Raw genomic sequence first — 24153 nt, 5'->3', positions numbered from 1 at the left:
ATCTCTACAGAAGTATTTTAGGGCATCCTGTCTAAAACGACATCCAACTGAAGCTTTTAGGTCACTGAATTCTGAACAGCTCCCTTCTTACCTTAAAAGAACAAACATACTTCAAAGGATACTTGCAAAATGTCTCTATCACCACAGGCAGATCGATACTTAAAAAGTTTTGTCGTGGTACAAAACTGCTGAGACTTACTGAAATGAAAATACACAAAGCAGGAAAAGTCATTCCAGGGTTATAAAATTATGAATTTTAGATTATAATTTTGCAGAAAAATCACATGTGAAATGACCCTCTTCCAGGACAAATAATCAATCTCAATAAGGGTTTGATTAGGTTTTTTTGTTTTTACAAGAGTGCAGCTATTATATTTTTCTTAAATGTGTCCACTGTCACAGTAAAGTCACTACACAAAGCACAATCAGCATTTCAGTAAAACTAGATGTAAAGTACATATTTTTAGAGGCATCCTTAGTCATAAAGACCCAACTGTATGACTCCAGTATTTTTCAAAGAAAAGACATTATAGTTACCAGACTTTTTCAACATATGCAGTCCACATGCATACAGTGGATGCACACAGTGAGTGTATTTTTTGGCCAGAAAAAATTTTCTCTGGCAGTACCTGCAGAAGATCCCCCCAGCCCATGAGGCCGAGCTCATAGTGTACCAGGAGAGGGGGAGATGGAGAGCAGAATTCCAAAGTCCCTCTGAGAAAGCAAAGGCTACAAGGGGATTCACAGCTGCATCCCACATCACCAGTAAGCTGATGCCTCAGGTTTTAGCTTTTATATTTTTCAAATTCTGTACTGCTTTAGTGTACGGGTCTGGGTCTAGGGTTCATATCAGGGGATAGTAAGCTCTCTTCACAGAGTAGGTAGACAAAACAATTCCTTCTTTAGCTGGGGACCAAGGACAACAGACCCAAATTTCAGGCCCAAGAGCATAACCAATGGTGGAATGAAGAGAGAAAAACAAGCAGTATAGGACTTCATAATCTAAAGCTATAATTGGACAATTAACTCCAATATGCCAATGGACCAGAACTCATAAAAGTGAGAGACCTTGTGACCAGTCATCCATTTTGTGACCATTTTAGGTTCATCTTGGGTGTAGTCCTGGCTGGGCTCTTGTACTGCCCAAGGTGTATCCATTGAGGCCTTTTAATAAATCCCTACTTTATTCTTTAACTCTGTCTAGCCTCTGTTCTAGATCAGCCTTCACAGGGCATCATAGTCAGTACATAAGTAGCTTCTCTTCTGTTCAGATGATAAGTGACTTCAAGATATATCTTGGTGCAACTCAAAAACCTGGGAGGTGGGACTTGGCATCCATAAAAATAGTGACTGGAAAATTGCAGTGTCAAGGATCACATGATCTTGACTACTTTATTACTCTGCACACTGTTCTTTGAAGGTGTACATGAACCTTCAGTAGACTGCATGTCAAATGTTTCTGAGACATTCTTCAGGGCAATTGCAGTAGTTTGAGACCTGCCAGAAGGCACTATGTTAGTACAGGGATGTTCCACCCATTCAGGGTCTGCCAGCACAAGGGACTATTTGAGAACCATTCTGTGATAGCTGCAAGAAGAATGCCTTTCCTACTAAAAGGAAGGCACAGCAGGCTCTTATCCCCAGAAGGAAGAGGTTAGGGTAAATTAATGCAGAATTAGAAAACCACCTGGAGAATTAACTTGCAGAGTATCACCAATACTCTCTGTCTTTAAAGAATGACTTCAGATGTGAGTTGCCAGCCACAATGGCCTGAATTTTCCCTACCTGTGTGGAGAATAGTTATAACCATAAGAAATATATACCTCACAGAGAGATATTTGAAGGCAAGAGTTCAAATCCACTCAATACAAACACCCCTTGGGAAAGGAACTTCCAAGGACAGTTTAACCCACCCTTGGAGAAATTTTAACCATAGGCTAAGAGAACACTGGGAACATAACATACCAAAAGTACTGCTAAGTATGTCTTCCTTAAGAGTGAGATCAGATTTCTTCAGGTTCACTAAAGAATTCAAGGACACAGTAACAAAGACAGGGGAAAGCAGTTCTAAAGTCACATAAGGCAGAGAATATTGTCCATTCAGCCACATAAAGACATTTTCTTCTGTTAATAGATGCTCTTCTGAGAAGTCCAGCCAACAAACACACCATGGGTTGGAAAGATATGGACAGCAAGGAGAACCAAAAAAAGAATGGGCTTGGTGTGGCAGCAAGCAGAGAGCTATTCAGTATCCAAACTGCCAGTGTGCTTGAAAGTCATGTTTTTGCTTAAAGCTTAAGACTGACCTTTGACTTAGGGGAACTGAGAGAAAATAAGTCTGTTGGATGACAGAGTGAAGACCACAACAGACAGAAATCCTGGATACTACCCAGCTCAGAAAGTCAGAAAGTCAAGTCAATCGCAGAATCATAGAATGATTTGGGTAGGAAGGGACCTTAAACATCATTCTGTTCCAACCTCCCTGGCACCGGCAGGAACATCTACTAGACCAGGTTGCTCAAAACCCCATCCAGCCTTGCCTTGAACACTACCAGGGATGGGGCAGCCACCATTTCTATGGGCAACATGTTTCAGTGCCTCACCGTGTTTAGTGAAGAATTTCTTCATTGTATCTAATCTCTTTCTAGAAGAAAGCCTGTATGATAAGCCACTGATTATCAGAGATACAACTGGGAAGTTCTTTGAAACATTCTATGTGGTTTTTGAGCAGTTTTTAGTATCAAGTAAAAAAATAGTTGAACCACAAAAAAGCCCCAAAGATACATTTTTTTTTCTTTTACCTATTCTACATACAGAATTACTCAACTAAATGCAGTATTTTATTAAAATACTCTTTTAGTCTTATTTTAAAAATTATTGTTAACCAAGCAGACACTACAGCCTTCTGCAGCTTGATATAGGGGATTGCCCCAGAGCAGGTGCAAGACCTTGAACTTGGTCTTATTGAACCTCATGAGGGTTCAAGTTTGTTCAGGTCCCATTGGATGACTTGCCATCCTTCAGGTGTTCCAACTGCACCACTCAGCTTGGCATTGTCTGCAGACTTGTAGAAGGTGTACTTGATTTTGCAGTGGGAAGGCCGTGTCCCAGCCCTTGGATGGAGCTGCCCTATGGGATGTGCTCCCCTGCTTGGGAGGGCAGCTTCCCAGGAGCACCCCAAGTTCCATCCCCACACAGCCCTGCCCTGGCTGCAGAAGACCATGAGGTCACAGAACTCCATGGCACTGCACTGGCCATAACAACCAACTGCTCAGCCCCCAACCCCAACTGCAGCAGCAGCAGTGTGGTGGAAGGGGGACCATGGCCCTCGTCCAGCGTCTTTTCCTCTCCCTCCTTGTTCTCTTGATGGTCCTGCATTCTCGGGCTGCCAACTATGCTCCACAGAAATCACAGGAAGCAGGTAAGCTGCCAGCACTGGTCCAGCCTTTCATGGGCTAGTGGGGTCTTCCCTCCAGTGCTTTAGTGAAGGTTTCCTCTGTGTGAGCACTCTCCTGTTAAGAGAGTCCCAAGGGTTCATCTCTCCTCCAGGGGGGTTGCACATTGTGCTTGAAGAGTGTTGAACTGCCAGCTCAGAGGTCCCCAGGTCCTCTGCAGCTCTGGCAATCCACTGACATCTGGCTCCCACGTTGTTACCTGACCCCCATCCAGGGCTTCTGTACACAAGAGCAGAAGATCCCAACACACAATGGAAACACTTCTCTGTGTTTGCTTCTAGCTGATTCTCTAGCAGATTCTCTGGCAGCTTGGAGGAAAGATGGTTTGGAGCCCTTGGGCGAGCTTGGACCATGTAAGTTCTCAATGTCCCTTCTTTTAAAAGAACAATTATCACTAATGTGTCAATAGCTTACTAATGAGCAATTTTCTTTAAGATGCTGAGGCTGATGGCTCACAGAAATCTGCAGCCACCAAGCATATGCATAATCCCACAGGTAAGTTAGCTAGAAGAAAGTACATTTACCGCTTCCCCTGCAGCTCCATCCCAGAGCTTGTCCTGAGTACCTAGGTGACCAAAGCTACCAAAGTAGCCCCAGGCAGGATCACTCTCATGAGCTGAGGTCCACATTAGTGTTCTGACTTGTATATTGGGCAAGGAAGCTAGAGGGAACCTCCCCATCCTCCTATATCCTCAGTGCCTGTGCCATGCTGAGGCTCTACCTGTATCTGCTTTTTGGCAGTACTACCAAAGTCTGGAGAAAAAAAAAGAATGTGAAAGCTGGTGAATCTCCTCAAGCAGACCAAAAGCATGCAGGTACTGAGCAGTCCTGCTGGGGTCCCTTATGGGGAAACACATCCTGAAACCTGAGAGTGGCTGCAAGGGGTGCACATGCTGGGGAAAAGGTAGACAGGGAGAGGATCTCTTGTGAAGGCCTGCCTCCATCCCCTTGGGGCATGGGAGCTGGCCCAGAGAGGGAGAATTCCACGTGGAACTTCCTGATGAGTTTTTGCCAAAGAAGTGACTGGCCAAGCAGCAATGCCCCCCACTCCTGATCATTTGAGCCCTGTTCAGAGGGACAACCATCCCCAAAGGGTGGGAGTATGCCTCTAGAGTATGCCTCCAGGACCAGCACTGGGGGAAAAGAAGAACATTCTGGTGATATCAAACATGCTGCAAGTTCACAAGTGGTAAATAGGCAGCAGACAGGCTAACACTTTGAATTGCTCTGCAGAAACGGCTGGAGAAACAACCAAAGAAGCTCCTAATGGCCAGGACCACATGGAAAGTGTTTTCTGTCGTGGAAAAGCCTGCATAGTAGCCATAGTGCTAGTCGTGCTTGCTGTGACAGCTGGGATACTGGTGTGCTCTCTCACAATCTGCTGGTGTGACAAAAAACGGTGAGTCATCAATCCCCTAACAGCTCCTGCTTCTCTCAAAGGCAGCTCACAGCCACAAAGTGCTTCTAGTCAGGCTGCTGTGCAGGAGCAAGTTAGTGGCTGGTTGAAAAACTCTGCTGAGGCTTTTGCAGCTGTTGGCAGCTTTAACTGGCCTCTTATTTTCTGGGTCTTCTCTGGGGGGCCTACTTGGACTGGAGCCAGTGTTTGCTCAGATTGAGCCTGCCTGGATAAGAGCAGCTCTCATGAGTGACAGGCAGAGGCAAGACAAAGTCAGGATGAGAAAGAGTGGGGGTAATATTGCTCTAGAAAGCAAGAGATGCATTGGCACCTCCTGCTGACCAGTGAACCTGCCTGAAGGAGTCCCTCTGCTTGGTGATGCCTCTGCCAAGGTGTGCCAGCAGCTCCACTCACAGCAGTGAGCCCTGCCAGCTCTGGGCCCTGCTGTGGAGGAGAGTCCCTGTGCCTCACCCGCAGCTCAGCCACCTCCTCTCTCCACAGGCAACTCTCTGGAGACCAGCAGGAACGCGCCCGCCTGATCACACACTCAGACAGCCAGACCAGTATACCTGAACCTGCCCAGCAGTAGCCCTAAGAAACTCACACATCTAATCCCTGAACTGTCCCTGTTCCCCTGCCCCCCTTTGGCTGCCCTCAAGCAGGTGTGGGAACTGCCCAGCCCCAGCCACAACAGAAACAGCTCCCTCCACCCCCAAACCTGCTGGCCCAGCCCTCTGGACAAAGCTGAAGGTGAGCCTGCCAGTGTAGGGGTTGAGCTGACAGAAACACAACCAACAGCTTCAGGGATTGGCTTTTTGTCTCAATAAAAGGGACAGTCTTCACACAAGTATTTGTATAGTATCAGAATATCCAGAGTTGGAAGGGACTCACAAAGATCATCAAGTCTAACTCCTGGCCCTGCACAAGACATCCCCAGGAGAGACACCATGTGCCTGAGAGCATTGTCCAAATGCTGCTTGAACTCTGTCAAGCTTGGTGTTTTGACAGTCTCTGTCAAGACTGCTTCCCTGGGGAGACTGTTCCACTGCCTGACCACATTCTGGGTGAAGAACCTTTTCCTGATATCTGACCTAAACCTCCCCTGGCACAGTTTCAGGCCATTTCTTGGGGTTCTGTCACTGGTCACCAAGAGAAGAGATCAATGTCTGCCCCTCCACTTCCCCTCATGAGTTTGTAGACTATGATGAAGTTTCCTCCAGGCTGAGGAAGTGATCTCAGCTGCTCCTCAAATAGCTTCCATTCTAGACTCTTCCCCCTCTTTGTAGCCCTCCTCTGGATGCACTCTAATGTCTTTATATCTTTCTTATATTGTGGTGCCCAAAACTGCCCCCAGCACCTGAGGTGAGGCTGCCCCAGTGCAGAGCAGAGGGACAATCCCCTCCTCCCTTGCCCAGCAGGCAATGCTGTCCCTGATGGCCCCAGGACACGGGTGGCCCTCCTGGCTGCCAGGGCACTGCTGGCTCAAGTTCAGCTTACCTCTCACCAAGACACCCAGATGTGTTCCTGCGGGGCTGCTCTACAGCCTTGCATTACAGAATTTGTCTGTATGCAGAGGTCAAGTGATATCCAATGCAAACCACTTGTCAAGTTGAAGACTGGTATCAGAATATCTGATCAGAACTCCTGCTCATGAGCCAAAATAGCAAAATGGCTGAGACAGCCAGTGTATTCAAAGGTTTCAAAAGACACACACTGCAAAACTTGAGTTTCAAAGCTTGACTGTCTCCTGACAAACACTTAATGGCTACTACCACCCTGAACCTGAAATTATGGCTACATTGAGAATGGATCATTGCCCTTCTTCCCTCCTGTTACAATAAACTGTTGTCACTGACAGCCACCTGCATGGATCTAAACTCCAAACCTTGCTGCTGAAGCAAGCTCCAAACACAGAGAAACTCTTCAGGAAGTTGCTGGACTGACCTTTAGAGACTGTAATATTAAGCAATGAATTTTGTGGTTGTAATGGATCAAACCTAATGGTAGAAGTCAAATCTGTCCTCTGAGGAATAACAAAAGAATTACAGAAATTATGCTCTACAGGCATAATCAAAGACACTGCTGGGAAGAGGTGAACAGCAATGAGCCCGGGTGAGAGAAAACAATCATTGTTTTCCCACTCTAATTAAACAATCCTTTGACCTGGAAATAACATTTCTTTTGTTGACTCATGCTAGATGGTATTAGCAAATATCGAGAAGGATTCACAACAGATACAATTTTAATTGGAAGTGACTTGTAGACTAGGTTGACCAAAGAGCTTTGCAAAACTTCTTCATGGGGGAAAGGGCATGTATGCCACGGAGGAGACAGACAGCACGGCATGAGATACGTCTGTGTGGTCTCCCGAAGAACTGTATGTGTAATCCTTTAAGCCTGGGTTAAAAGCAATGAAGGATCATCCTCAGTTATAAGGGTAAACAAGCATGGAAATACTGAGAGAGCAGGGTGTACCAGAAAGACCTTCACCATGGATTGTCGTTGCTCATAAACACGCCCAAAGCCAGGAAGTGCGTTTTTCATTTTAAAAGACTTGGATACAACAGAAGTAGGTGGCTGGTCAAGCTTGAGGAAATGATCTCTAGGTAAGTTCCTTCTTTTTGTGAAGAAAATCTTACAATTTTGGCCTGTGATGGGTAAGAGTAACATTCAGGGATATGATGTTTCCTCAAGTAGTGTGAATTCCTAATATAAATCTTAGTCACCAGATTCTTCCCAACCAACAAGGGCCAGAAAAGGAAGCAAAAATGTTGCACTATTAGAAATGACATGAGGGAATAAAATCCCTCATATATAATAAAGAAGAAACACTGCAATTTTGCATGGCAGTACTGACAGGGCTCTCCATTTCAACCTTACAGAGCAACTGTCCAACAGAGGAAGGGACTTTAGAACAAACTGGCCTGCAATAGGAAGAGTTTAAAAGACTTAATACCATGTGTTTTGAACTGGCAGTATGAATTTATATTGGATAACATTAGATACTTTTTACAGACAGAATGCTAATTAAAAGCATTAATGTGTCTGCCCCAAACAATATGCACTCCTAATCATGCTTCTGTTTCAGTTTTGGCCAAATCTCCACCCCTGTAAGTTAATTTAGGATTATAATTCTTGAAAATTTTGCTATTTTTAAATACTGGAAACAAGTGGTATCTACTGCCTCCATAACAACAAAAGTATTTTTGCTAGGATATTTAAATTTGAGGCAACAGAAAGATTTAATAGAAATAAACTGTTAAGACTATTTCTTCTAAGTAGCTAATACAGATATACTTTTTTAAAAAATACATGTCATCTGAAGTTACCTTCAAATGAAAATATGAATTACTGCTTTTCCATAAACCAGGACTACCATGACAACAATACAAGCCTAAGCAGAAAATAATGCATGCGTAATTTTAGAATGTTATTCAAACATTGCTTCAGTGACATTTCTAGAGAAAGTATAGTCATAGTACACACTAGTACTACAACTCCCATATTATGTTGTGTGTTAAATATAGCACCAGTCTAAAAAGTAACATTTCCTGCAGGCAGAAAGATCACACTACAGAATAGGCATTTCATTAAAACATATTCCTATTTCAAAGCTCACACAGTACAGGAAGAAATTATTTTCTTTTTTTAAACTGTAAAAAACAGTTACCACATTTTGATCAATCACATTTGGGGAAAAAAAATAAATCAAAAATCCACACCAAACCTGTTGGCCCCAGCCAGTCTTGTACAGTGCAATGCTAAGCCTGAAATATTTAGAAGTTGTTTCACTGGAATGAAATTCTACAATGGCACAGCAGACTGCCTGCTACCCAAGCCAGCATCCTATCATTTTGGTCTAGTGTTTTTCCAAAGGGAACATAAGAGCACAGATTACATTTGCAGCAAAGCTGTTAATAAAATTAAACTTATAGCTTTCAAATTAATACATTAAGTGCACAATTCCAAGGGTAAATCACTTTAAAATTCTACTCCTATGTGTGTATGCAAACAGTTTTTTACAAATAACTTCTTAAAGAAGAACTACCCCTTTAAATGCAATAACGTTATTTTCTGACTTCTGAAAGACTGGCAGGTTCAATTATCACACCAATGAAAACTCCATTGCTCCAATGTATTGAAAAGGGAACAACATCAATTGATCTTCAGTACCAATAGTTTGTATTGTTAAAGACCAAGAAAAGGAATTCTGAATAATTATAAAACACTATTCTTAAAATATGTTGCTGCATTTGAAATAAATATCATCAGATACAGTAGTGTGTGTTGGTAACACACAAGTGAAAAATGTTTTCCTCTTAAGGAAAGGCCAGAAGTAACAAATGAAGATTATATTTTGGGCTTAAATTAGAGTTATAAATTATAAAAAAAGTTTAAATTATAAAAAAAAGTTGAAATAAGTAACTCCTCACAGAGTATCAAATTACCAGTATGGAAAAATAAAGACTTAATTAAAAATATGATATCCAAGAATGTTATTGGATTTACCCCAGCAGATTTCATCACTGTTTCTAAAACTCTTTTGCACCTAATTCCATTGCTTATTCAGAAAAGTACAATGCTTTCCTAAGGAGATAATTCCAAGGTAGTACTTCTAAACTCACCTCAAGAGTTTCAGCTGTCTGTGAGGAACAGATACCTTCCTCACAGGAAGGGATAGTAATTTAACACTTCAAATTTCTTAAAGCACATCTGCAGCTTATTTTCACCATGTCACTCAAGCTATCAAGTCAGATGTTGATGAATTTGTTCATTCTTTCCATACTCACTTCAGAAGCAGAATAACTTTTTATTTATATGAGATGCCCAAAGGAGAGTCACAGTGAACTTCAAAGAAAGGAACTAAAATTTTATATGTTACTTAATTTAGGGCAGTCAGATGAAAAAAATAAATGTTGTGATAACACTTGTGGCTCAGCAGTCATGGGAATCTGTCACAGATACTTGGATATTAGGCGTGATTTAAGCTGTCATGCTAATATTCCAGGCAAGGCGTTGCAGCAAGGTGCCCTAGAGATTTTACCATAGCATTTTGAGACATTTGTGTGCTAGGAAAACGCATGCACCTGGTTCCTATGACTAACCTGAATAGGATCTGTTCCAGAAATAGCCCTTTCGTAGTTTTCTGAAAAAACAACCATCTCATATCACATATGGTTTCTATTACCTTCATAACTCATTGCACTGTGAACATTTTATTTTAGGTCTGAGTAGTCCATGTCTCTCCATTGGCTGTAACAAGAAATGGATTCTGCTTTAAACAAATTAACTGAGAAGCACTCTAAGACCTGGTTTAAGCAGGCAGGCAAAGGAAACCATATTAGAGATTGCTTTTGCTAAACTTCCAATAAATGATACCAACCTGTGTACTGAAGATGCATGGGGTGTCCTACATAGAGCATGTCAATATGGGGAGGATGCTTTACCCTGATGAGCCTTGTTTGGTTCTCCAAAGAAGGAGTCACACAAAAGCTTGGAACAAAGTCCTTCTGGCAGTCCATGTTGGTTCGACAAACTTTGCTGGCTTCAATAACTTTTCGTGCTGGCAGACAGGCATACTGCAAAGGGCATTCAAATTCATCATGAAAGGTAAAGGTAAGCTATTTTCCAGCACATCAAATTAAAAGGAACAAAAGATTCCTTTTTTAAGCAAAGAAATGCCTCACTGATATAAGCCCATGAAGAGCTAAAATCTAATTTTCCCCCCTAGTTTTTTGTTCTGAAATCCTGACAAATCTCTACCTGATGCATATTCAACCTGTCATTCCATATTTTGAAGTGTGGAAGAGAGAGTATGTACATATTCCAAGATAAAAGCAAACTTTTTCTAGCAAAGTATGTATATGCACAACAAAACACCATGGCATCTAAACATAGGTCAGTGATTTCTAATGGACAGAGCCTGTATCAACAGCCTAGTGACTTACCTGCTCAAGATGAAGTTTTAGCAAATAAACCAACAAACATGCTTGGTGTGTGGTAGCTAAGAAATCATTCTCAACTAAGATGAACACAGGACTCAGTGCACTGCTGTGCCCCAATCCCTGCCTGTAACACTCTTTCACTCTCTGACAGACCAGAGCTTTCTTGCTCCCCATGGGCCAAAGACAGTACAGCAGGAGGGAACAGGAAATTAGTTTTCCCCTTCATGTCTCTTGGAAAAATCTCAGTGACACTTTTCCTTTTGTTCTAAAAATAGAAGTAAGGAATCATAATCTAGTATTTGCCTTAGGAGGAAAAACAAAAGTAATTTCTACCTTCTCAGCCTGATCATTGCACTCCCCATAACACATGAGTGTCAGACCCTCACCATTAACCTTGATATAAATTCCTTCTACTCTAATGAGGGAGAAGACACACTTTCAAAAACTGCTGCATAGCACTGCAAAGACCATTAAAAAAAAGTTCAAAAATCACAGCCAGTCTAAAGACACCTGAAAGTCACAAGGTCTCAAGCTTCCTGATGCTTTTATTTCTTCCTTGTTTATAAGTAGCAACTACAAGCTTAAGAATGCCCAGGCTCAATGGGATAGTGATTTATCAAATCTTGCTGCCACTGCCATATTTCAAATGAACCACTGGAACGTGTTCAGCTCTTAGTGGTTAAATACCCTGGAGTGGGAAGTTTACCACTGCAGAAACTCTAAACATAGCAGATTTGGAAAAAATTTATTTTAATTTCTTCAGGTATTTATCACTAGAGTCAGAACAATAACAAACTGGTATGTGTAGAAGTTTACACAGTTGATTCGTGTGTTCTGCTGCTTGTAAAGAGCCAACAGAAATATTCCATCACTGTCAGTATGGAAAACATATTTTAAAAAACACTGATGTATTTTCATAGAATGGCTACCCAATGGCTTGGGTTGGAAGGGACCTTAAGATATCCCATTCCAACCCCTGTCATGGGCAGGGACCTTCCCCTGGACCAGTTACTCAGAGCTCCATCCAGCCTGGCCCTGAACCTTTCCAGGGATGGGGCATCCACAGCTCCTCTGGGCAACCTGGGCCAGTGGCTCAGCACCCTCACAGTAAAGAATTTCTTCCAAACATCTAATCTAAAGCTGTCCTCTTTCAGTTTAAAGCCATCCCCCCTTGTCTATCACTATATGCCCCTGTGAAAAGTCTCTCCTCAGCTTCCTTGTAGCCCCTTGAAGCACTGAAATGCTGCTAAACCCTTTTCTAAGGGAGTAAGGCAAAATCCTACTGATAAACTTTGTTTCTATGTGACAAGAAATTCAACATAGTAAAAAAAAATTAAAGTATAGGCCCTTATTTTGAGAAACTGGGCAATCTCTAGGACCTTCTCCTGCATGTTTTTATTTAAATTTAGGGAGCAGCACTGTTGGCTTCAGACAAAATAACTGAACAGACAGTCCAGGGCTTTACTTTCCCTGTAGGGCTGAATACTTTTAGAAGATTGAAACACCAAAATAAGCAATTTCGACTTCTTCTCAAAAGTTGTTTTTTCTCACCAGTATTGTGCATCCAGAATACTGAAAATGACTGAGGTGTCTTTCTGCCTAAAGGAATGAGGTGTTTAAGATTTTTTATGATTCTTCCAGAGACTTCCTGTTTGATTATGGGAAAAATTGTAACTAGCATTTTGTAGTTTTTTAAGCTGTAATTGGGAAAATTGTATACACGCACACCTTTATTACAAACTGTAGATAGCCTTAAACACTTGAGTATGCTGTATAGGTGTGGGCAAATATTACTAAATTAATACTAAAAAAATAGATTTACCAAAGAGAATCAGCAGTTTAAATAACTTACCAGGTGGCTGTCCAACTTATTGCTGTATGAAAAGCAAATGTCTGTGAGGCTGTTGTTACTACAACATTCTACTGTGCCATCAAGTCTTCTGTAAACTAAAGAACATAGGCATAGAGCAAAAAATCAATATTATTTGCTGGAAAAATTAGTCTCTGAATGAAGTAAAACTATTATTTGTATTATTAATTGTCCTGCAGCATTCAAGAATTACACTAATTGACAGTCTAGCTGAGGCTCAGTCACAACTACAAATAAAGCTTTACCACCGCCATGTGAATGTCCCATGATTTCAGTCACGTGCCATACTGATTTTTTCACCTTTATAAACCTCCTTGAGATACTGGAGATCTAACATTGCATTGTTTTGACTATTACAAGTTGCAAAACACTTCTATATCCATTTCCAATAACTTGCACCAATATTTGGCATGGAAATTTGTTAGCTACTACTGTAGTGATTTCACTGGCTGGCTATGGAAATGGCCAAGACTCAAAACATACTTTTTACATCATGAAAGCCTTCCAAGCCTTGAAGGCTGCAGCAGTGAACAAATGATGTTTTAAACCTTGATTTAACTAGTCTGGTAAAGAACCTTTGCATATGTGCTCTTGAAATGAATTAAGCCTAACTTGCTGTCCAGCTGAAACACACACAAATGCAGAAGAATGGTCAGGGTAAGGATCTGTATCACAGCAAGGGCAGTCCCTTCCCAGGCAGATCCAGCCTGTGATACTGGCTGCTGATTTACCACTGCACAACCTGCAATCGCTGACATGGAGCTCTATGCCTGGGGCTTACAGGTGCAAGCACTGTACCATACAAACCTTTTTTCAAGTACCCTGAGGCTAAGAAACCACAGATATTTTTGAATAGCAAATGACCATAAAATTAGTATTCTTATAAACTACATTGAAACCACTTTTTTTCTAATTTCAAAAAGTTCCTTAGGGCATTGTTTTCTCTCTAGCTTCAATACCCAGATAGTTCACTCTCCATTTGTTTTATAGTCAACTAGATGGAGTCCATTTGCTATATACATTTTTTTCAATACTCTGCATTTATGTCAAGTTGTGAACTGTCAAGATTTTGATAAATGACAGCTGCTCAAGACCAAACAGAGTTCATTTAATTTCAGAGGAATATTTCTCACTGCTGGAGGCTTATGACTCTGAAAATGCAGACAGACTGGTCTGATTAGAAGGCAGCAATGGGGACAATGGGCTGCTAACACAATACAGCAAGCAGGCTTGGAAGCAATATTCAATCTCCAGCAGTAAGCCTCTAGTATTCCAATCTAAACAGGACCAGTTCATCTGCAAAATATGCAGTTTTATTACCCATGACTCCAAAATTGCACTTCAGAGAACAGCACAATCTGAGGATATATATACCTACAACATCTGAGATTTGGCTCTTGCCATCCCTGCCCAGCTGAAAGCATGGGCCAAATTTGCACTCCTCTTCAGAGACATAACCCAAAGTGTCAGACCTCTAAAAGCAGGTTCTTACCCATACGCCACTAGTTTCCAGTTTAAATATGTATCTCAGTATCAGGTATAAGATCACTTTCTTTACATAATTAAAAAAACCAACTTTTCCAGTGTCACGGAAATTCTGTAGTGCATCAAAACCACGGACAGTCGAGTTGCCTGACCTCCTGTTTATTTCCAGGATGATGGAAAAATGCAGTGACAATTTTAAAGCTCTGACTAACATCCCACAAGCTTTGCTCAGCAGCAGCCCCTTACCTCTGGAATTCAGTTTCCATGAGTGCTTGCATGAAAGAAACTTAAGAGAGCTTCAGGGCATGTCACAAGACGCTCAGCCAATTTAACTTGACTGTTCTTTTTTGTTCTACTAAATTTTTGTTTATTGTTCTAGCTCAGTTCAGTTTTTTGGGTTTTTTTTCTCGGTTTCTTGGGCATAAGCTCTTATAGCAACAAGCACTCTAATGTATAAATGGAAACAGAAGGAAGCACACTGACTTCTAGAAGCAGTATGTGCAATCCAGATAAAACTGAGTTCATGGGCAATGACATAAAACCCTATAGGGAGACACATATGAAGAAATGACCATAATAAAGCACATCATTGGGTTAAATAATACAATTTGCAATGTCATGCTGATCAAAGCTGTGAGGTAATATGAAATTTACATCTGCAAAAGATCACTGAGTTGATCTATTTTACAGAACTTAAAATAGAGGAGATAATTGTACTACTGCTAAGAACCAAGTTCTGCAATATCCTGAAGAAGCAAATTTTATTATTCAGATCATACAGGATATTTGTACAAGATGACTGAAAGACAAGAGAAATTCCTATGTGTAGCCCTCTCTCACTTTCAGATTTCACAGAACAGCATGGCACATTGGTAATTGCTTAAGACAGGACAGCAGATTTGACTTACAAGAAATCTGACCCCAACAACAAATTCTAAATCCAAAAAGTCTTTAAGACATAATTAGATTAAAATAGAAATTAATTAACATACAAAATAATGAGGAGAGCACCTTAAGTCATACCTCTAGCTGGAAAGCTTAATTGCTGTAGGGTGGCTGCACTTACACAGTAGCCGACCTGTGACTTCTCTGAAATGTCTCCCAGACAGGAATTCCAGTCTTCCACATTATAGACTGGGCAGTCTTGTAGGTTAGTGACAAGGTCTCCCACAAAAAGACCTCTTGGTCCATTGGCAGGAGAATCCTGAGAAGAACAGTGAAGTCAATCATATTACTACAGGAGGATAAACAAGGATTAGTTTACAGTTCACTGAATACTATGAAATCTTTAGGTTAAGACACTAAAAAATGTGGGGGAAGGGGAGGGAAAGGGAAGTCTTCAAGTGTCCTGGACACATCTTCAGATTTGAGTAATTATTTTCATATGGGTCAAAATGCTAAGAAAATCTACAACATATTAAGTTCAAGTAACTTAAATTAATACCCTGAACTTTTCAAGAAAGCAGGTGTACCTATATTTTAAAAAGTAATAAAGCATTATAAATGTCACTCTCTCCTGAGTTTTATCAATTGACTTTTAGGTCCAAGAAAGATTGAATCCTTTCAGCTCTGCTGTTCAACTGTGCTCTATTTGACTAAGTCAGAAAAAAATAATTCCTTTCCAGAATCCCAGAAATCTATCTCTACTTTGCTTCCAGCTGACCAAACAAGGAAATCAGCTCAAAATAATCTTTAACATTGAAAAAAGATAGCAGTAACTGGGTGATAACACAATTTCCAGTAGATTTGCTTTGTGCTAATACTAAAAAACAGTTAAAACCAGAAAGAAACCTGCAAACTCATCTCAAATGTCTCAACAGTTTTATAGTATGCTAATTAGTCTATTATTATTCACACCATGTTCCTTTATTTACTAATACTAAGATACATGAGACTGAAAGGAAAACTTTCAGCAAGAAGTTCACTATATTGGATTCTGCAAAGAGCTGCACTGACCAATTCTGATTGTGATAATCAGAGATACAGGTACATTTCAGATCACAAAGCATATAATATGGAAACAGCAAATATCCTTCTTACCTCTGCTACCTCAGTGACAAGTGCCCCAACACCCGTGTAATAGAAAGGGAAAAGAATGGCTGGCAGCAGAAACAACACCATGAAACTGGCAACACCAAGAACAAAATTATGCCACACCCCTAAAAAGAAGGCAAAAAAAGTTTCTAAATAAACATTAATAACAAAAAGCTGGTTTTTAAATGATCCTACAGCTGCCTTCTAATTAACTTTCTTGAAATTATTACTGCAAGAATAAATTAAAAGTTAATTTGTGAACATAGGCATAAAAGAAGAGTACATAGATTACAAACTTTAGCTTCTATAATGCCCTTTTGAAAGGGAGTTTTAGAGAAAACTCTAAGCCCTGAGAATTATACTATCAAAAAAGACAGGAGAGCAGTAAGTCCATTTCTAAGGTATCATTCCACCAGAGTAAGATTTCATGTACCACTACTTTTCTAAGTATGAGAGGGTAGTGTACCCAGAAGAGAAACTGGGCTTCTGAATCAATTATTAAAATACAGTTTCTATCTACAGAGTTGTCTTCAATCATAAATATTAAAAAAAAAATAATCAGTGGAATGAAATACATTACATGTTACCTTCTAACACAATAAACTGTTGAAATTAAGAATTTCAATACATGGGCTTATTTTTGAAAAAATACTGTTTGTCCTAGAGAGCAAGATGTCTGAAATTTACTTGCAATTCAGTATTTATGATGGTAACCTACATTATTTCAATTAAAATTATTACATGTATATGTGCCAAATGAATTTAAGAAATTATTTGAAAAAAATGGCTTCTTCTACAAGAACATATGGACCTAAAAGCCCATCAAGAAACCAAATAGCAGCACTTCCTGACATGTTGTTTTGGGGAACATATTTGCAATTGCCATTTGTATAGTATGTGGTTCTCCATAAGAGCAATGAACCACTATTATAAGGCACAGCTGGTGTTCATCATCAAAGCTTTGTGGCTTTCCACATTCAGCACTACACAAATTGTCTCATTCGTTTGTGTTCTTGGACAAACAGTTTTGTATGAAACAATGCAGGAAAACTTTTCAGTGTTGAAGAGTCTTTATTTCCTTCTTACAGTGCTTCATGCTCTTGTGAGGAGTTGGATTCAATTCTGTACTCACAGTGCAGTTACAGCACAGGAATTCAATTAAATATATTCACAAATGTATTAAACCTATCTTTCCTGCAGTCTATATAACACAGAAATCATAGCATATAGCAGACTTATGTCCCCTGTCTATCTCCACACCTCACCTCACCTTCTTTCACATTTATATTGCTGCAGAAATAAGAGACATTTTTGGAGTCCTTGAAGTAAGTTGCCATTTCCACTGGTACATGCTTCTTAAAGTAATTTTTTTCAATAGTTTTAATTGTATCTCATGGAAAGGCACTCAGATAGAGGAAATTTTTTGTAATCCCTTCTCCTTATCTCACATACACACATTTATTTGCAACAAATCTAGAAGTACTGAGCAAATATTTTAACTTTATTGTTTTAACTTTTTTATCTTAAAAATATTTTTTCAGCTTAACAGAAGACAAAAAATGGGAAATGGAAACAAAATTCTTTTCAACAGTGTGGCAGCCACAAAGAGTAAACTGAAAAAATCCCAACCCTTGAAATAATAATAAGAGGTAATGGAATTGCTAGAGAGTGACAAGGAATATTTTCAGTTAGAAAAAATGGCCTTGCTACCAAAATTGACACCATTCGCTGTGTGGAATACAGAAAGGTTTATAAACTCATCCCAGGTGATCCACAGAAAAATAAACATGCTCTAAATCAGAATACCTGTAGAGGCACACTGCTCAGTCTACTTCAACTTCATTTTGCTAAAAATACCTCATCCTTGGACACCTAATTCCTTACATCTGAGAAGAGACACTTTACACAACCCTAAAACACCTTAAAATAATTTATTAACTATTATTTAATTAAAAAAATAAAACCAAAAACATTTAACTCCTGTTAAAGACAAGATGAAATGCATTAAAAATTATCTCAGAAAGTAATACAAATACTTGAACTAATTACAAGAAGGTGCTGCACAGAATCCCTTTTGATCTATCTAGTAGGCATGGAATTATGCTATAAATATCACAAGTCTTACAAGAACATTCATTTCCTATTCTTGAACATATGATGCCATCTGCTGTACAAAAAATATATTTGTTAATCTCCAGACTATAGCTGGACAACAAAAAGAATATTTGGTATTGGGCTCTAGTCTAGCTCTGTTACTTAGCCGCTATACAAAAATATGAGCATATCTCCCTAAATTCAGATTTCTGAACACCAGGAACAGGTTCATTCAACTGTTCTGACAAATAAAAGTAAAAGAAATTGGTTGTTTATTGAATGTTGCATTTTATCATTATCAAGCATCCTAGTTCTGAAGCATATCTATCATAAACTGTGAAAAAACGCATTTCTTTATTATCCCTAACTGAAAGCAAGCCATTCATGCTGACCAGTCTTGCAACATGTTTGCTCCTGCCTTGTATTCCCCTATCTCAGGTTTCCTGAGAAACATGAGAAATTATTACAGGTGTTTGCTTGTCATCAAAACAAGCAAGCAATTATTTTCTATTACAGCTGAGAATTCTATTTTTCTAGATAATGTCTTAGGAATCTATTTAAGCAAACAATTTTGAAATTCAGTATGCCTTTTCTTTCAGTTCTGTTCCCAGTAGATGGAAATGGAAACAGATTAATTTGAGAAACAGGTCTTCCTAAAAGTTAGCCTATTGTATGTGAATGACTTTTGTTGATTTGGGTATTTGGAATACAGACAATATTTACTTACCTAATATTTGTAATTATTTACTTGATTTATGAAAGCTTGAAAACACGCATGCTAAAGGCTTCTGTATGTTCACCCTCTATATGATGTTTTAGATACAATATTCAAGAAACAATGTTAATTAAAACATTACAACAGGCTGGCTGCTAGCCTGCAACAGAAAAAACACCAGTATCAAGAACTGAACCAAGATGGTAACTTTTCTATTTCTATTTCAGTTCTCTGGGAGGCACCTTGTCTCTAGAAATAGTCATACAAGTGGTTCAGGCAGAACAACACAGTCTCAGTTTGACTTTTCACAGCAATGAGGGTCTACTTCCCAGTAGCCAGAGACTTCAGAAAACATCAATTCAAAAACATCTGCAGGTTATCTGGAGCCATAAGCTATGACCCTCTTTGGATGTTTGTGTTTTAACCTTTATTTCCTCCTGATGGCAACATCAAAACACAGTGATCTGTACAATAACACAACTCACAGGTCAGTGAAAATCACAATACTTTTGAAAAATAGATTGTTCCTATTGCAGAAAACAGTAATGAATTGTTTGAGGATGTTGACCTGTGTTGACAGGAAGTAGCTTTCCTCATAGCACCATTCTGGCTCAGTATTTCCCAGCTTGTGTGCTCCAAGGTTTTGCTACTTAGGCCATACAACGTGCAGAAACATCCCAAACAAACAAACATAAAAGACAGAGGAACTTCTGCACCTAGTGCAAGAGCTCTTTCTAATGAGAGGAACATCAGAAATCAGTTTTTCCCCAACCACACAACTGGAATTTCTTATGCACAACTATTCTGAATTGGATCTAGAATAGAATAAAGTTCTTCAAGACAGGAAATTTGCACTTGTTGAAGATCCTAGAAAGTGACATCTCTAGCCCAGAAAGCATCTCTAGCCCAGAAAGCAGCTCAATGAGGCAGTAATGATCAAATGCCAACACAGGTCCAGAACAGGAGGATCACCATTAGGTAAAGAGAAGCTTTGGTACTTATTCACTCTAAACCTTAAATACTCAATCAAAGATTCACAATGATGCCTTGGAATGGTGCTAAGCAAAGATTTAATAAAAAAACCACAAACTATTACCTGCACAAAATATCCTTAACTGCTGAACAGGAGATATCAACTGCAAGTGAGTTGTGAAGAGGTCAACAAAGGCTCCAGGATAGACAATGAAGATAAAAATTCCAAATCCATTAAATCGTACTTGTTCTCTTAAAAAGAAGAAAAGAGAAGTGAAGTGGTGTAACTGCAAACAAACAAAAGAAAAACTGAGAGAGTCTACAAAGCACACAGTTATTGACAACAAGAATAACTAAATTTTAATTATAAAACTAATTTATTTTTTATATTTTCAGTAATTGAAAGATAATTAAACTAAAGGATGTTTTCTGCAGTAGTTGCCACTTCTAAGCAGTATAGATTTTTAAGTTTGGTAGAAACATAAACTTCTTTTCTGTCTCCTGGTAACAGTTACACATAAAATACTTTTTAAAAACCTACCTAACTTCAATGTTAACACATATTTCAACATTTAGGGTAATAGCTCTTTTAAGTAAAAAAATGGCAGCTTGTTGTAAGCAGTTTCAAACTCATCTATGTAAAAATACTTGCAAGAATCAATTGCTTTTCATTTAATTAAATACTTCCACAGTTCTGGAATTTTTAATTCCTCTGTTTCTCATAAATGGACCTTAGAGTACATTGTAAACTAACAAAATGAGTGAAATATCATCTGAAAAAATGAAAACAAGTCAAGAGGTTAAAAGGACAAATGCTAATGCCCTTCCAAACCTTAACACTCCATGATTCTATTGAAATATATTAGTAGCTGACACTATTACACAGATAATATTTTTCCCAAGGGTTTTGCAATTACTTTTAAATGGATTTTTTTTACCAAACACATTAAGGTTTTTTTAAGCTAGAAATTGTACAAGGGACTTAAGAGAAGCATGGCAAAATCATATTCCAAGACAAACCAGGCACAGATCAGCTAATCCCCTATCTTTACTTGGACAATATACTGGGTCTAACCTTTTCCTTATTTACATTTATCTATTTAATGTGTATATACACCAAAAGAAGACAATTATACAAAACTATTCAGAATTAATTTTCACACTAATACTGTGGAGTTAACTCAGCCCATGCTACCAATTAATAACAGGCAGTTTAATTCCTGTTCAGGATTTCATGACTTGGGTAGAAGACACACAGGGAGGAAGAAAAAGACTTGTTTGGTATAAACGTTGACTAAATTAAGGCTCAAATATTTAAGCTCTTATAGCTCACAGCTAATGCTTTCTAGAACTTAAGTTGGCAAAAAGTGTATTAGATTTCAGGAAGGCTAAGTGGCTTGCCAGAATAATAAAATCTGCCCACAGCACAGCTTTTTCGTGAAGCTGAAACCCGGAGAATTTACAGTAACAGCACTATAGACCCAACCTGTGCTAGAAGGAGAATAAAAAAGTCAAGCAGAAAACAGCAGCAGCAACATTAGCTGCCAATGTACATTGGACCAACTAATTTCTCCTTTGGAAATACTGGAAAATAATTTTTTGATGAAAATATAATCCAAAATTGAATATTCAAAGCCTTTGCTCTAGACCTTGAATAAAGATATCTCACCATTAAGATACAAGAATTATTCTTCCTTTCTGCATAAAAAGAGCTCTGTAGTAACTCCTAGCTTCTCTGCAGTCTGCCAGCAACATGCACTAGAAAGAAAATTTTGTTGCTTCTTCCTGTGATGGGATAAGCAAAAGGTTCACCCTCCACAGAAAATTCCCTGTGAATATTTGAAAATTCCCTGTGAATATCTGAGGGAAGAAAGCTGAAAGACAAGCAGAGCATATGAGAGAGGTTCTCAAAACACTCCTTTGTGGTAGCGTATGGGTTCAAATGCAGTCATGACTCCCTACACTCAGGAAAATCACAGAAACAACTTAGGGCTTTATGTTCAAAGAAGAGAGAATGATACTGCCCAGGAGAAATGTGGAGGACCCCTGATCATCTGTCCACTAATCACTGCTTAACCTTTTTATGCTAAAGTGGCATTTAACAGTAACGACTAACCTGTCAAATAATTTTGGTGAAGTAATCATCATAGTTAAGGACATTAAAAATATAATTTTTGATCAAAGCTAATAAATCATTGAGGTTAACAGGGACAAATCACATTTGACCAAGTTATTGCTTCAATCTGTTTGTATCATATTTCATGAGCTATGTTTAAACAAATCAATTAAAAATCTATTTTCACTGTGCAATAGTATGAGTTCAAGTGCCACAAGCACAGAAATTAAACTGCTGTGTAAAAAACTGGGCCACTTAAAAAAAAATTGTTTTAAACCTGATGCTATATTTGCAAAGCAGAAGTCCCTTCCCATGATCTGTATAATAAATACTGTATTAAAACTCTATCCCTAATTTGTACACCCTTCCAAACTTCAAATCTAAGGAAGCTATGAATTACAGACTCTCTAGATAAAACAAAGCAGAGCTAACAACATTCATGGCCAGGTAACTGCTCTGGAATATTTGGCTTTGTTGTCAAGAGTAGCAGAAAAGCAAAACAGAAATTACCGAATAGCTGCCACCCCATGGCCGACTTCATGTATCACACCGCTGATGAGGATTGCAGAGAAGAAATAGGTCAGCTGGCTGATGGGCAAATTGACACCAGGCACCTGTTGATGTGGGCATGACAACAAAACAAAACACAGGAGGAAAACAAGAGGTACAAAGACAAATCATTCTGCTCCTAAATTTGCTGCTCTCACTCACTCCTTCACATCCATAGCAGACCAGGGGCTGTTCTCAATGCAGCACGATCAGTTTGCACCTCTTTTACCAACTTATTCAGTGTATTTTAAAGTATGTTAAATATATATTATTTTGTGGAACTTGAAAAAGCTCTCCAGGCACAAAAGCCCTCTCCCTGCCCTATATATTCCCCACAGCTCTGACCAAACAAATCCTACTCTATATTAAGCTCAACAAGTTTATAAAAATGTACACAGACTTCCATTCAAATGAAACAGCCTTGGCACTGTGAGCATTAGTTTACAATTTCCTGCCACCACTCACGTAGCTACAGAAAAGATCCACCTTTCAAAAGAAAATAGTAACAATTGTAAGGCACTCCAAAAAGTATGAACATGGAAAATTCAAAAATTACTTGACAGCTGAACAGTCAGTCTCTTCCTTCTCCCTTCCTATAGAAATCACAAAATTATTTCAGTTTACAGTGTCAAAAAAAAAAAAAAAAGTAATTTTCATCTATTCTTCAGGCTTTGGTAGCCTACATATGGCAATTTAACCTTAAAAAAACCCCACCTTGAAATGATTTTTAATTTACCTAAGACATAATATGCAGGCCTGTCATATTCTTCCCATTGCTGTGGATTCCCACCACTCCCAGGTCCTTCACTGTGCTTGCCATGAGATACCAACTGCTTCCAGACCAGCTTCAAAGTAGTCACTAATGAAAGCAGGAGGAGCCATCCCCTCCTTCCTCCTGATGGACCTTCATCCTGCTCAGCTGCATCACCCTCAGCTGCTGGGCTGCAGTGGGATTGCTCTGGGACATTCCTCCTGTCAGATCTACAGCTTTTTCTACCCATAGCTGGCTGCACTCCAGTATGCTCACAAACAATTTATGTGAACACAACATGAATTGCAATCCAGCCTCACAAAACAGATGCTGTGGGCAAAAACTCCTGGCCTGTCTATAGAACTCTGTAAAACCCAGCATCATGAAAAAGAAAATGCTGCACATCCAGCTAGGTAGGTTGGATTCTACCTTTGTTCAGTCCTGCACATTCTTCACTTATATGCATTTACCTACCCATGTAGCAGAATTCTACAAGTGTTGGTTGACACAATCTAGCTGAATTAAATCCTTCAAAAGGATTTATTAATGTTAATCACCTCACAAATTCTGTCCAGCGTGATGGTGACCAAGGAATTTACCTTAACTAGCTCAGCTGTGGTACCTCACAGTATGAAAGACAGCCACACTTCACTTCTGAAACACCATTGCTTGCATTACAGCATCAGCTGGTGGCACTAATGCATCACTTCAGTGGTGCTGCCTCTCTCTGCAGTGGGAGGACAGATGGCAGCAGCAAGAGCTGCCATCTCC

The 24153-nt window shown here is 39.3% G+C and overlaps 1 protein-coding gene across 2 annotated transcripts in view; it reads right to left on the bottom strand.

Annotated features, from left to right (window-relative positions):
* The window catches only part of MBTPS2 (membrane bound transcription factor peptidase, site 2), a 40496-nt gene that overhangs the window by 7030 nt on the left and 9313 nt on the right, over nucleotides 1–24153 (bottom strand). Inside the window, exons 4-11 of one of the 2 annotated variants that reach the window (XR_009274391.1) lie at nucleotides 22593–22696; nucleotides 20091–20218; nucleotides 16192–16310; nucleotides 15175–15355; nucleotides 12649–12743; nucleotides 10235–10430; nucleotides 10040–10104; nucleotides 123–198 (exon numbers count right to left, since the gene is read on the bottom strand). Coding sequence is in view for 1 of the 2 variants with exons in the window: in XM_058799874.1 (XP_058655857.1) it covers nucleotides 123–198; nucleotides 10235–10430; nucleotides 12649–12743; nucleotides 15175–15355; nucleotides 16192–16310; nucleotides 20091–20218; nucleotides 22593–22696 (899 nt within the window). In the remaining variant the exon portion in view is untranslated. The remainder of the gene's footprint in view (nucleotides 1–122; nucleotides 199–10039; nucleotides 10105–10234; nucleotides 10431–12648; nucleotides 12744–15174; nucleotides 15356–16191; nucleotides 16311–20090; nucleotides 20219–22592; nucleotides 22697–24153) is intronic. The other variant, XM_058799874.1, reaches the window with a different exon arrangement.

Source organism: Ammospiza caudacuta, chromosome 2 (assembly GCF_027887145.1).
Source record: "Ammospiza caudacuta isolate bAmmCau1 chromosome 2, bAmmCau1.pri, whole genome shotgun sequence".
In the NCBI taxonomy this organism is placed as follows: Eukaryota; Metazoa; Chordata; class Aves; order Passeriformes; family Passerellidae; genus Ammospiza; species Ammospiza caudacuta.
Note: the sequence above shows the minus strand (reverse complement) of the source record. Positions and strands in the feature narration are given on the sequence as shown.